Below are 14,563 nucleotides of genomic sequence, written 5' to 3'. Positions count from 1 at the left end.
GGGCAAACCAGGTCCCCGCAGAAGTGAGGACGCTGAAGGAATACAGTGGGGGAAAGAAATGCTTCCCTCTCGTCCTACACACCAGGCAGGCCCCAGAGGCTAAGACCGACACGCCCTCCCCGAAGGGCAGACCCGCCTCGAAGAGGGCGGATCCGGGCAGGGCCCGCAGCCGGGCCCTCACCCGACCCCCGCGAACGCGGCCCAGCGCGGCGCCCTCTCCTCACGTGTCCCTCCCGGCCCCGGGGCCACCTCACGTTCTGCTTCCGCCCGACCCCTCCGACTTCCGGTAAAGAGTCCCTACCGCACCTCCGCGCTCCCCCGGCGCCTCGGCGCGCCCGGCCTCCGATGCGCTCAGTGGCCGCAGCTCCTCGGAGTCCCGCGGCGGGCACCAAGTCTCGCCCCTTCGCCGCAGCCAACTGGCCCGGGTGGCGCTCGCTCCAGCAGCCGGCGCCGCGGAGCGGGCGGGGCGGCGGTGGCGCGGTCTCTGGACAGTATCCCTCCGCCGCCCCTCCCCCGCCCGGCCCTGGCCCCCCTCCCTCCCGGCAGCGCTCGCCTCCCTCCGCCTCAGACTGTTTTGGTTGCAACGGCAACGGCGGTGGCGCGTTCCGGCCCGGCTCCCCGCAGCTCCTCGGTCTCGGCGGGCCTCCCCGCCCCTTCGTCGTCTTCCTTCTCCCCCTCGGCAGCCCGGGTGCCCCCCCGGCCGCGCCAACCCGCGCCTCCCCGCTCGGCGCCCGCGCGTCCCCGCCGCGCTCCGGCGTCTCCTCGGCGCGCCCGGCTCCCGGCTGTCCCCGCCCGGCGTGCGAGCCGGTGTATGGGCCCCTCACCATGTCGCTGAAGCCCCAGCAGCAGCAGCAGCAACAGCAACAGCAGCAGCAGCAGCAGCAGCAGCCGCCGCCCGCGGCTGCCAATGTCCGCAAGCCCGGCGGCAGCGGCCTTCTAGCGTCGCCCACCGCCGCGCCTTCGCCGTCGTCGTCCTCGGTCTCCTCGTCCTCGGCCACGACTCCCTCCTCGGCGGCCGCGGCGACCTCCGGCGGCGGGAGGCCCGGCCTGGGCAGGTGGGTGTCGGCACCCCAGCCCCCTCCGCTCTGGTCCCGGCGTCCCCTCCCCCGCGGCCCGCGCCGCCGTCCCCGCCCCGTGACCCGCCGGGCTGCCCGGGGTGGGCCGGGGCCCGGCAGCGCGAGGGGGACTTGCTTGGGCCTGAGCCCCGAGGCTCGGCCGGGGGGCGCAGCCAGGATCCTCTAGGATTGTCAGGCTTGTCCAGCCTCCCGCAGCATCCCCGCCCCCTCCCCCAGCGGTCAAGATGGAGGGAGCGGGCGGCCTCCCCTCCCCACGCGTGTTGGGAGGGGTTTTCGGGTAGCGGCGATGGTCAGCCCCGGATCCCCCTTCCGCACGATCCTCCGACCGCAGCGTGGGGATGCTCGGGCAGCGCCCCCACTCCCAGTTTAGATGTGAACGTTGGAGGGGTCTAGAGGCTTTGATGTCGTTTTCTGGAACATGTGTCTCCCCCCCCACCCGCCATGGGAGACATCTCGGGAGGGGAGAAGTTAGGTCTGCGTCCCTCGTGCCTGTTAAAGGGGTAGGCACCGGGCTCCTCCGGAATCATCAGGGTCTGTCTGGGCTCTCTCCCCGCCCCCTCCCAGTCTTGGGAAAGATTGGAGGACGGGGTGGAGACAGGTGGGCCTTGGCCCCCGCAGTCCTCCGCGTTCGAGTCCGAGGGCGCGGCGGGGGCTCCCGAACTCTCTTGGAATCGTGGGGCTCCGTGTGGCCTCCCGCAGCGTTCCGCCCTCCCCCACCTGGGGAAGGGGAGGAGTGGGGAGTGCCCGGCCCCCTCTCGGCCTTCCTCCTTCCCCCGCCAGGCCTCTCCGGCGCGCGGGTGGTGGCCAATCCGCATTGCTGTTCGAGGCCACGGTGGAGAAGGCGCCTCTGAACAGCGGTGGGCGAGGGCCGGACCCAGGCTGAACCGGGGAGATCCGGGGCGGCAGTGCTGGTGGCAGGGGGCGGGCACCCTGCGCAGTTATCCCAACCCCCGCCCCAGTTTCGGAAATGCTAGGAGAGAGAGATTGCAGCAGGGGACGTGGTGGGGATCCTGAAGGCAGAAATGCGGGTGTTTACTGGCGTCTTTTTTCCTCCTAAGCTGGGGTTGTGGTAGGGACTGGGGGCTCAGTGTTGTCCCGGCTAGCTGGGTTTGACTCGAGGGTGTGTTTGTGCAGGAGCGCCTGTTGGGGGTGGCGGGTGGTTGTCAGTTCGTATTTCGCGAACTAAGAAAATGCTTAGTGTTCAAAGGGAGAAGCAAACGTCAATAGACTCCATTCCATTGTGGCCGGTGTCCTTAACTTCGGGAGTGCCGCCAGAGCTTACCAAGGGCACGCAAGTCCATTTCCCCTGTGCCTCAAGTCCATCCGTGTTGCAGGCACTGCTGTGCCTTCCTTAGGCCTAGGCCGCCGTCTTGACAGGCCCAGTGACCGGCGTCCTCCTTAAATAGGCATCTTGGGCTTTGGAAGGTGGAATAAGAGGATTTTCCATTCACCTGAGTATTCTTTTTGAAAACACATTTTCAGCAACCCCTTTCCAAAGAATTTTTATTTACAGCAGAAATTCCCCATCAAGAGGAATCAGCTGGTTTTTAAGGAATTCTGCTGCCTTCAAAGGGGGCGGAAACAGTCGGTTGTTTGACTTTACACGCCCCGCCCACCCTTCCCCTTCTGTGAGTCTGAAGCATCCCAAACACTGCTTAGCCAAACTAGTTCAGATGAAGTGATCATTTCCCCAGGTAGAGGGTAACTTCAGTTTCCTTTTTTCTTTGGCATCTAGCAAAAAAATTTAAAATACAATGTTTATAGAAAAGGATGCATTCTGTTTTTACTTTCTTAGGTATTAGCAAGAGATTTGGCAGATATATTCAACATGTTCAAATATATAAACGTTAAAACTAACGTCGTTAAGTTGCATTGACTATGAGGCTTAAAAATTAGACTATAATAGAATTTGCACCTGAGTAGTTTGAGTGATCAAAGATATTTGGAATATTTTAGTACTACAAGGTCTTTTTTTCTGTTCCTTGAGGCTTTACAACAGTTTAAGGTTAATTTAGATTTTTCCTTGCTTTAAGTTCCTTTACTTGAGACCTAAATGGTAGCCCTTATTCTTTTTGATGAATAGGTGAAATTTTGTTTACTGTGTTGGATTTGCATAATGTGAAATTTTATTCTTGTACAGATCGTTAATGTACTTGTAGAATTACTTTGAATTTGAATCACTTTCCTCCGTTCCTTATAAATAAGTTTCAGCTTCTAGAATCTTCTCACTTATGTTTGTGTGTATCAACAGTGAAAATAAGTTTCTGAGAGCAAGGGTGAAAAAAGAAAATGCAGCATTGGATTTGACAAGTTTCGAGATAGCAAAATATTCTTGAAAGTCTGGAAATTCACATTTGCTTTAAGAAACATCTCATAATTTGACTTCTTGTGTGTGTGAATAGTTTTTCATGACTTTCAGAAGTGATTTATTCTATCTTTGTTATACACATGTTTGAAGGTGGCTGTTTTAGGAAAGATAATGTAAGCACAATATTAGAACATAATTTTTTTTTTTTTTTTTTTTTTTTTTTTGAGGCGGAGTCTCGCTCTGTCGCCCAGGCTGGAGTGCAGTGGCCGGATCTCAGCTCACTGCAAGCTCCGCCTCCCGGGTTCACGCCATTCTCCTGCCTCAGCCTCCCGAGTAGCTGGGACTACAGGCGCCCGCCAACTCACCCGGCTAGTTTTTTGTATTTTTAGTAGAGACGGGGTTTCGCCGTATTAGCCAGGATGGTCTCGATCTCCTGACCTCGTGATCCACCCGTCTCGGCCTCCCAAAGTGCTGGGATTACAGGCTTGAGCCACCGCGCCCGGCCTAGAACATAATTTTACTTTAGTATAATTTTTTTTTTTTTTTGAGATGGAATCTCACTCTGTTGCCCAGACTGGAGTGCAGTGGCCTGATCTCAGCTCACTGCAGTCTCTGCTTCCTGGGTTCATTCAAGTGATTCTCTGGCCTCGGCTTCCCGAGTAGCTGGGATTACAGGTTCATGCCACCACACCTGGCTAATTTTTTTTGAATTTTTAGTGAGGACGGGATTTTGCCATGTTGGCCAGGCTGGTCTCGAACTCCTGATCTCAAGTCATCCACCTGCCTTGGCCTCCCAAAGTGCTGGGATTACAGGTGTGAGCTACTGCCCCTGGCCAATTTTTGTATTTTTAGTAGAGACGGGGTTTCACCTTGTTGGCCAGGCTGGTCTCAACTCCTCCTGACCTCAAGTGGTCTGCCAGCCTTGGCCTCCCAAAGTGCCAGGATAACAGGCAGATATGAGCCACTGCCCCCAACCATCTGTCTAATTCTTATTTTTGCTTTTTACCTTTTCGTTTTTATGTAGTAGAGGTGATTGTGTATGTTATTTTGTAGTTAGCTGTTTTCTCCTGAACATTGTATTGTAAATGTAAATTTTTTTTTTTTTTTTGAGACGGAGTCTGTTGCCCAGTCTGGAGTGCAGTGGTATGATCTCAGCTCACTGCAGCCTCTGATTCCTAGGTTCAAACGATTCTCCCACCTTAGCTTCCTGAGTAGCTGGGTCTACAGGAACATGCCACCATGCTTGACTAATTTTTGTATTTTTAATAGAGACAGGGTTTCACCATGTTGGCCTCAAACTCCCAACCTCAGGTGATCCACCCGCCCTTGCCTCTCAAAAGTGCTGAGATTACAGGTGTGAGCCACCGCCCCTGGCTGTAAGGTTTTTACTTAACCATTCTATTGTTGGGAATTGGGTTTCCACTTTTTTGTTATAGATAGTGGTGCAGTGAACATTTTTTAAATAGCTTTTTGCTTCAGTGTAATTATTTCCTTAGAGAAAGTTCCCAAGAGTGGTTTTACTAGGTCAAAGGGCTTCAGGATTTTAATGGCTTTTGCTAGCGGTGCTCTATTCTTCTTTTTTTTTTTTTTTTTTTTTTTTTTTAAGAGGCAGAGTCTTGCTCTGTCACCAAGCCTGGAGTGCAGTGGCGCGATCTTGGATCTTGGCTCACTGCAACCTCCTCCTGGGTTCACGCCATTCTCCTGCCTCAGCCTCCCAAGTAACTGGGACTACAGGAGCCTGCCACCATGCCCAGCTAATTTTTTGCATTTTTTAGTAGAGACGGGGTTTCACCATGTTGGCCAGGATGGTCTCGATTTCCTGACGTCATGATCCTCCTGCCTCGGCCTCCCAAAGTGCTGGGATTACAGGTGTGAGCCACTGGGCCCGTCCATGGTGCTCTATTATTCTTTAGAAGTCTTGTATTACTTCCAGTGCCAAGAAGGTTGCTCTTCCATAGAATGGTTTCTTTGTAGTTTCTCAAATATTGTGGGGAATTTTCAAAGGAAAAATTGCATTTTTACTGTCAAGTGCATACATTATTAAGTGCTTTTGTTACTGGATTATTTATGTTTGAGTTTAATTTGGTTCCTCTGAGGATTTAATAACGTAATATATATGAAGATGTTTTGAAACCTGTAACCACTGTTATTAATGAGGATACTTGGTTTATGTATTGTTATAGTACTGAGTTAAGTGCAGGAATGAAATTCCTGAGGAACTGTTCTAAAGCTTTGTTGTTGTTGTTAACCTCTCTTTTTCATCTGAAAGTGTTTTTTATTAGCTGTTAGCCTATGACCAAGTTATTTTTGGTAACTTTTATGTAATTTCATGGCACTGTTGGGAATTTTCACTGGTTAACTCATCTTCTCCTTCTTCTACATTTGCTTCCCCATTAAAAATAAAAATAGGGATTTACAATTCTGTTACTCTATTCCTAAACCTAAATAATACGACATTAGAATTGCTTGGGATACAGGATTCAGTGTGAATAAAATATTTTTCTTTTAGGGATTTTCAGCTTAGTATTTTTACTGCTTCTTTCTCTTGAAGCATTGCAACTTAAAAATTGTGCTGTTTAGCCAGGTGCCTGTAATCCCAGTTACTCGGAGGCTGAGGCAGGAGAATCACTTGAGCCCAGGAGGCGGAGGAGGTTGCAGTCAGCTGAGATCGCACCGCTGCACTCCAGCCTGGGAGACAGAGTGAGTTCTGTCTCAAAAAAAAAAAAAAACAAGTGTGCTGTGGTTTAATGTAGTTGTTCATCATGCTTCCATTTAAATTTCAATGAGATCGTTCATCTTTGGCAGTTAAATATCTTGTAGAAGGACCTAAAATACCTACATTGAACATAGCTCTAGTGAAGCATCTATGTACATGGGGTTTTTGGGATTAATCAGTGAACAAAGCAAATATATTGTCCTTTTGGAGTTTACATTCTAATGTGACAAGGTAGACAATGAGACATTAAATTACCAGCCTGTGTATAATAGTGTATAAGAGCTATGGGATTAGAAGAAAGCAGATTAAAGGTATAGGGAGTGTGGGAAGGGGAATGAGTTACAATTTTAAATGGATTAGGGGGAGCTTCATTGAGGAGCTAACATTTGAGCAAAGATTTGAAGGTCAGGTATTTAACCATTTGCTTTTTATCTAGATTAATTAGTCTTGTGGCCTCATTAGTAATTTATTAGGTTTAAATGGCATCATCCTTTGTTATTCTTTTATGTGCATATTGATACTAACCATCTCTGAAGTTAGACCAAAAAAGTTAATTGACATTGAGGGTCATTAGAGGTAAATTGTAGATGGCTATTACTAACCAAAGAGGCATGTTTTGTTTTTCTTTTGGGCTTATATATTTTACCTAATTAGTTTAGTTTTTGTTTCAAGTATGTGGAGAAAATAAACTTTTTAAGTTGCCAAAACTTGCATTGGTTTTCTTTTTCTTTTTTTTTAAGAGAAAAAAGTAAGTCTGTAATTGCTTAAAGATTTCACATTCTGAAACAGTGAAAACATTTATGGGATCAGTCATGGTGTTCCTTTTTTTGGTTAAACGTAAACTTGTATTTTCAGTGTTACTCTAATTAGCGATGGTATATAATTTTACATAAGGGATATTAACTCATATTGTAGCTATATAGTAGCTGTATGTTTTGACTTAAAGGAGGATCTCAAGGCCAGGTGCGGTGGCTCACACCTGTAATCCCAGCACTTTATGAGATGGAGACAGGTGGATCACCTGGAGTCAGGAGTTCGGGACTAGCCTGGCCAACATGGTGAAACCCTGTCTCTACTAAAAATAAAAAAATTAGCCAGGCATGATGGTGGGTGCCTGTAATCCAGCTTCTTGGGAGGCTGAGGTAGGAGAATTGCTTGAACCCGGGAGGTGGAGGTTGCAGTGAGCCGAAATCATGCCATTGCACTCCAGCCTGGGCAACAGAGTGAGACTCTGTCTCAAAACAAACAAGAAAAAAACAAAGGAGGATCTCATTTTTTTTTGTCCTAAATAGCTACAGCTGTGTTAAAACTGTCACCTTAGCAAAGTACAGTTTTTTGCTTTGAAAGGAATTTTAACATTTTAGAAGATTGTCCTCGAGAATTACAATTTTCTATTTTGACTAGATAGTGATAGTATTTTGATGTTGTGTAAAAGTTAAGCATGAACAAAACCCTACTTTTTTTTTTTAGGTATTTCAAGTAATTGTGACAACTTCAATGGAGATGTAAACAGTTTGTTAACAGGCACACCTGCTACTGTCTTTTTTTTTTTTTTTTGAGACGGAGTCTTGCTCTGACGCCCAGGCTGGAGTGCAGTGGCACGATCTCTGCTTACCACAACCTCTGTCTCCTGGGTTCAAGCGATTCTCCTGCCTCAGCCTCCTAAGTAGCTAGGACTTCATGTGCACGCCACCACGCCTGGCTAATTTTTGTATTTTTAGTAGAGATTGGGTTTCACCATGTTGGCCAGGATGGTCTCAAACTCCTGACCTCAGGTGATCCACCCACCTCGGCCTCCCAAAGTGCTGGGATTACAGGCGTGAGCCACCATGCCTGGCTGCTACTGTATCTTTTTAAATGAAAGTACTTGGTTTTTTTTTTTTTGTTTTTTTTCTAAGATTATCTGGGTCATCTATGACGTGACTGTTACCATCTAAGGGTTTTTTTTTTTTCTTTTTTTTCGAGACGGAGTCTCGCTCTGTCACCCAGGCTGGAGTACAGTGGTGCCATCTTGGCTCACTGCAACCTCCGCCTCCCAGTTTCACGCCATTCTCCTGCCTCAGCCTCCTGAGTAGCTGTGACTACGGGCGCCCACCACCACGCCTGGCTAATTTTTTGTATTTTTAGTAGAGATGGGGTTTCACCATGTTAGCCAGAATGGTCTCGATCTCCTGACTTCATGATCTTCCCGCCTCTGCCTCCCAAAGTGCTAGGATTACAGGCGTGAGCCACCACACCTGACCCATCTAAGGGTTTTTTTGTTTGTTTTTGAGACGCCCGGCTGGAGTGCAGTGGTGTGACCTTGGCTCACTGCAACCTCCGCCTCTGCCTCCGGGGTTGAAGCAATTCTCCTGCCTTAGCCCTCCCGAATAGCTGGGATTACAGGCACCCAACACCATGCCTGGCTAATTTTTGCATTTTTAGTAGTTACGGGGTTTCACTCATGTTGGCCAGGCTGGTCTTGAACTCCTGGCCTCAAGTGATTCCCAGAGTGCTGGGATTACAGGTGTGAGCCTCCCCACCCAGCCTCGTGAGCTAAGGTTTTTTTTGTTTTTTTTTTTTTCCTCCGAGACAGGGTTTTGCTCTTTCCCAGTTTGGAGTGCAATGGCGCAATCTCAGCTCATTGCAATCTTTGTTTCCCGGGTTCAAGTGATTCTCCTGCCTCAGCCTTCTGAGTAGCTGAGATTACAGGTGCCTGCCACCCTGCGTGGCTAATTTTTGCATTTTTAGTAGAGATGGGTTTTCACCATGTTGGTCAGGCTTGTCTCGAACTCCTGACCTTAGGTGGTCCACCGCCTTGGCCTCCCAAAGTGCTGGGGTTACAGCCGAGAGCCATTGTGCGCAGCCTACTCTGTTTCTTAAAGAACAGTAACATCAACAACAAAAATTCCTATATCTTAAAAATGGAAGGCAAAAACCCTAAGCTTTGAGAGATTAGGGAACTTGCCTAAAGCAACATTTGTAGGATTTTATTACACCTCTCCATTTATTTTTTTTCTTTTAGAGTCAAGGTCTCCCTCTGTCACCCAGGCTGGAGTGCAGCCTCAATCTTCGGGGCTCAAGCATTTCTCCTGCCTTAGCCTCCTGCGTGGCTGGGACTACAGGTACACACCAGCTGGCTAACATTTAAATTTTTTGTAGAGACAGGGTCCTGCCATGTTGCCCAGATTGGTCTCAAACTCCTGGACTCAAGCAGTCCTCCTGTCTCAGTTTCCCAAAGTGCTGAGATTACAGGTGTAAGCCACTGCACCACGCCCCCTCTCTTTATTTTTATTTTTGTTTTTAAATTTTAAGTTCCAGGGCCCCTCCCTTGAAATAAATGGAGACGTAATATATACACAAGATCCTGCTGTGTGTTTTAAGGCAATGGTCCCCAACCTTTTTGACACTAGGGACCAGTTTTGTGGAAGATGATTTTTCCACAGGGGCAGGGGATGATTTTGAGATGAAATTGTTCTACCGGCCAGGCGCGGTGGCTCACGCCTGTAATCCCAGCACTTTGGGAGGCTGAGGCGGGCGGATCACGAGGTCAGGAGTTCGAGACCATCCTGGTTAACACGGTGAAACCCTGTCTCTACTGAAAATACAAAAAAGTTAGCTGGGCATGTTGGAGGGCGCCAGTAGTCCCAGCTACTGGGGAGGCTGAGGCTGGAGAATGGCATGAAACTCGGGAGGCGGAGCTTGCAGTGAGCCGAGATCGAGCCACTGCACTCCAGCCTGGGGGACAAAGTGAGACCCTGTCTCAAAAACAAAAAACAAAAAAAGAAACTGTTCCACCTCAGATCATTACGCATTTGTTAGGTTCACTCTTATTATGAGCACACAACGTACATCCTTCGCCATGCGCAGTTCCCAGTAGAGTTTGTGCTCCTGTGAGAACCTAACACTGCACCTGATCTGACAGGTGGGGCTCAGGTGCTAATGCTCACACAGCTCGTGTTGTGCAGTCTGGTTCCTAACAGGCTTTTTTTTTTCTTTCTTTCTTTTTTTTTTTTTCAGACGGAGTCTCACTGTCACCAGGCTGGAGTACAGTGGTGCCATCTCAGCTCACTGCAACCTCCGCTTCCCAGGTTCAAGTGATTCTCCTGCCTTAGCCTCCCATGTAGCTGGGACTATAGGCGCACACCATGATGCCCAGCTAATTTTTGTATTTTTAGTAGAGACGGGGTTTCACCATATTGGGCAGGATGGTCTCGATCTCCTGACCTTGTGATCTGCCCAGTGCTGGGATTACAGGCGTGAGCCACTGTGCCTGGCCCCCTAACAGTCTTGTTTTAAGAATACAGTCACGGACAGTCCTTGACTTTCAGGATATCTTTTTGTAACCTTGATTTTGGCTTGCTAAAATAGGAGGTCTATTTTCTTATCTTTGTTTTTAATGTATGTAGTTCTGTACTTATGTGGTGTGAAATCTACTTAAATGTTAAATCCTCGGATATTTATTTATTTTGAGACAGAGTCTCACTCTGTCACCCAGGCTGGAAAGCAGTGGCATGATCTCGGCTCACTGTAACCTCTGCCTCCCAGGTTCAAGTGATTCTCCTGCCTCAGCCTTCTGAGTAGCTGGGATTACAGGCGTGCACCACCACACCTGGCAAAGTTTTGTATTTTTTTTTTTTTTTTTTTTTTTTAATAGAGATGGGGTTTCACCATGTTGGCCAGGCTGGTCTTGAACTCCTGACCTTAGGTGATCTGCCCGTCTTGGCCTCCCAAAGTTTTGAGATTACAGGCTTGAGCCACTGTACCTGGCCTTATTTATTTTTTGAGACGGGGTCTAGCTCTGTCGCCCAGGAGGGAGTGCAGTGGCATCATCATGGCTCATTGCAACCTCAAGTTCTCAGGCCCAGGTGATCCTCCCATCTCAGCCTCCTGAGTATCTGAGACCACAGGCATGTGCCACCATGCCCAGCAAAATTTTTGTTTGACTCTGTTGCCCAGGCTGAAGTGCACTGGCAGGATCTCGGCTCACTGCAATCTCTGCCTCCTGGGTTCAAGTGATTCTCATGCCTCAGCCTCCTGAGTAGCTGGGATTATAGGCATGCACCCCCACACCTGGCTAATTTTTTTTGTTATTGGTAGAGATGGGGTTTCATCATGTTGCTCAGTCTGGTCTTCAACCCCCGACCTCAGGTGATCCACCTACCTTGGCCTCCCAAAGTGTTGGAATTACAGGCTTAAGCCACTGTGCCTGGCTTTTTATTTTATTTTATTTTTTTTGTAGGGACAGAGGTTTTAACTTGTTGCCCAGGATGGCCTTGAATTCCTGACCTCAAACAATTTGCCCTCCTTGGCTTCCCAAGGTGCTGGGATTACAGGTGTGAGCCACTATGCCTGGCTGATTTTTTAAATTATTATTTGTGTGTGCGTGTGTTGCGGGTTGTCATCCTGTCACCCAGGCTGGAATGCAGTGGTGTGATCTCGGCTCACTGCAACCTCTGCCTCCATAGTTCAAGTGATTGTCCTGCCTCAGCCCCCCGAGTAGCTGGGATTATAGGTGTGTGCCACCACGCCTGGCTAATTTTTGTATTTTTAGTAGAGATGGGGTTTCATCATGTTGGCCAGGCTGGTCTTGGACTCCTGACCTTAGGTGATCCAACTGCCTTGGCCTCCCAAAGTGCTGGGATTACAGGAGTGAGCCACCGTGACCGGCTTGGTTTAGTTTTTGTTTTTATTGTTTTTTTTGAGACGGAGTCTTGCTGTGTCGCCCAGGCTGGAGTGCAGTGGTGCCATCTTGGCTCACTGCAAGCTCTGCCCCCCAAGTTCATGCCATCCTTCTGCCTCAGCCTCCCGAGTAGCTGGGACTACAGGTGCCCGCCACCATGCTTGGCTAATTTTTTGTGTGTATTTTTAGTAGAGACAGGGTTTCACTGTGTTAGCCAGGATGGTCTTGATCTCCTGACCTCGTGATCCGCCTGCCTCGGCTTACCAAAGTGCTGGGATTACAGGCATGAGCCACCATGCCTGGCCTGGTTTAGTATTTTTATGAGTCTGGGTTGTTAATTAAAACTTGTCACAGCTGTTAACCTTAACATTTTATTTTTTATTTTTATTTTTTTTCCAGACGGGGTCTCGCTCTGTCGCCCAGGCTGGAGTGCAGTGGCGCGATCTCGGCTCACTACAACCTCTGCCTCCTGGGTTAAAGACATTTTTCTGCCTCAGCCTCCTGAGTAGCTGGGACTACAGGCATGCGCCATCTCGCCCAGCTAATTTTTGTATTTTAGTAGAGACTGGGTTTCACCATATTGGCCAGGTTAGTCTCGAACTCCTGGCCTCGAGTGATCCACCTGCCTCAGCCTCCCACGCCTGGCAACCTTGACTTTTTATTTGCTGGTAATCATCTGTGTTTGCATTCATGTGAAAATTTGAAATTCTCATTAACGTTTAACGATACTTACATAGATTGCTTGTAATTTAAACCCTGAAGTTGTGTCAAGTGACTATAAAATGTTAATTTCTTTTCTTTCTTTCTTTCTTTCTTTCTTTCTCCCTCTCCCTCTCCCTCTCCCTCTCCCTCTCCCTCCCTCTCTCTCTCTCTCTCTCTTTCCTTTCTTTCCTTTCTTTTCTTTCTTTCTTTCTGTCTGTCTGTCTGTCTGTCTGTCTGTCTGTCTGTCTTTCTTTCTTTCTTATTTTCGTGACAGGATCTGACTCTTGCTAAGGCCGGAGTGCAGTGCTGCAAATATGGCTCACTGCAACCTCTGTCTCCCGGGTTCAAGCCATCCTCCCACCTCAGCCTCCTGAGTAGTTGGAACTACTGGTGTGCCCCACAGTGCCCGCCTGGTTTTTCTGTATTTTCAGTAGATGTGGAGTTTTGACATGTTGATCTTGAAATCACAGCCTCGAGTGATCCGCCCACCTAGGCCTCTTAACATGCTGGTGTTACAGGCGTGAGCCACTGTGTCCAGCCCGAAAATGTCAGTTTTGTGCCGTGATTAATAGCTAACTACATTTTGGGAATGGAATAAAGTGTCATTCTGTAATGAAGTCTTTTTAAAACTCATTAGTTGTGGTGTGAGGCTTGTTGGCAATATAAGTGAACATGGTTTATTTTTATTAACTGTATCAGAGCTTTAGAATATTGGTCTCCTGAAGCCATTGTCTTGAGAGGCTTTATTGAACAGTGTTGCCAATGATCAAATTTTTTTTTTTTTTCTTTTTTTGAGACTGGATCTTACCCTGTTGGCCAGGTTGGAGAATAGTGGTATGGTCTTGGCTCATTTGCAGCCTCAACATCCTAGGCTCAAGCAGTCCTCCTACCTCAGTCTCCTGAGTAGCTGGAACTACAGGTACATGCAGCCATGCCCGGTTTTTGTATATTTTGTAGAGACAGGGTTTAGCTGTGTTGCCCAGGCTGGTCTCAAACTCTTAAATTCAAGTGATCCATCCACCTAGTTTTCCCAAAGTGCTTTAATTACATGCGTGAGGCACCATGGCTAGCCAGGTCAAATATTTTTCGTTGAAATTTTTCATATTGCTTTTTAAAGTCATGTTAAAATGTTCTTAATAATTTTTCTAAGTGGAATTAATCTTGATTATAATTTTAGTTTTTTATAAAGGGCTGGTTTTGAAACAAGTACTGCATTTTTCTTTTCGGGTTTATAAACATTTATTGTGGACTTTGTGCAGTTAACTATTTTCATCCCTGAAACACATTTGGAAATCAGGAATTAAAGACTAAATGTCTTTTCACTGAAGCTTGAGCAAATTATAGAAAGGAGAGTTTTTTTTTTTTTTTTTTGGTAGAAATGGGGGTCTTGTTATGTTGCTCAGACTGGCCTCCAACTCCTGGGCCTAAACTCCTCCTGCTTCAGCCTCTGGTCTGGAGAGTTCTTTATGGCCTCTTTGAGAACTTACTTTTACTTTACACATGATTCTATCTAGCTTTCTTTTCTGATATACATATTGGCAGCAAGTAGAAAAGTAATATTTTCAGAGGCAGATATATTAACCGCAATGAGAAATAACGGTAGCGTGATAGAAAGTTGAAAGACTTGGCTGGGCACGGTGGATCACTTAAGGTCAGGAGTTTGAGACCAGTCTGGCCAATGTGGTGAAACCCTGTCTCTACTAAAAAACAGAAAAAGGGCTGGGCTTGGTGGCTCACCCCTGTAATCCCAGCACTTTGGGATGCTGAGGAGGGCAGATCACAAGGTCAAGAGATTGAGACCATCCTGGCCAACAGGGTGAAACCCCATCTCTACTAAAAATACAAAAAAATTAGCTGGGCGTAGTGGTGCACGTCTATAATCCCAGCTACTCAGGAGGCTGAGGCAGGAGAATTGCTTGAACCCAGGAGGCAGAGGTTGCAGTGAGCCGAGATTGGGCCACTGCACTCTAGTCTGGCGACAGAGGGAGACTCCGTCTCAAAAAAAAAAAAAAAAAAGGCCGAGCGTGGGGCAGAATGTGCGCCTGTAATCCCAGCTACTTGGGAGGTTGAAGCAGGAGAATCGCTTGAACCTCAGAGTC

The 14,563-nt window shown here is 48.0% G+C and overlaps 1 protein-coding gene across 11 annotated transcripts in view; it reads left to right on the top strand.

The window, feature by feature from the left end:
• Nucleotides 1–511: 511 nt before the first annotated feature.
• Nucleotides 512–14,563, top strand: part of ATXN2 (ataxin 2) — a 155,187-nt gene continuing 141,135 nt past the window's right edge. For 6 of the 11 annotated variants that reach the window (XM_008004736.3, XM_037996519.2, XM_037996521.2 and 3 more), the window contains exon 1: nt 512–1,055. In XM_008004736.3, coding sequence (XP_008002927.3) covers nt 826–1,055 — 230 coding nt within the window. In that variant the 5' untranslated portion in view covers nt 512–825. The remainder of the gene's footprint in view (nt 1,056–14,563) is intronic. The other 5 variants (XM_008004735.3, XM_073021107.1, XM_008004732.3 and 2 more) reach the window with 1 other exon arrangement.

Source organism: Chlorocebus sabaeus, chromosome 11, assembly GCF_047675955.1.
Source record: "Chlorocebus sabaeus isolate Y175 chromosome 11, mChlSab1.0.hap1, whole genome shotgun sequence".
Lineage (NCBI taxonomy): Eukaryota > Metazoa > Chordata > Mammalia > Primates > Cercopithecidae > Chlorocebus > Chlorocebus sabaeus.
The sequence above is the reverse complement of the archived record's forward strand: the minus strand, read 5'-3'. Positions and strand labels throughout refer to the sequence as shown.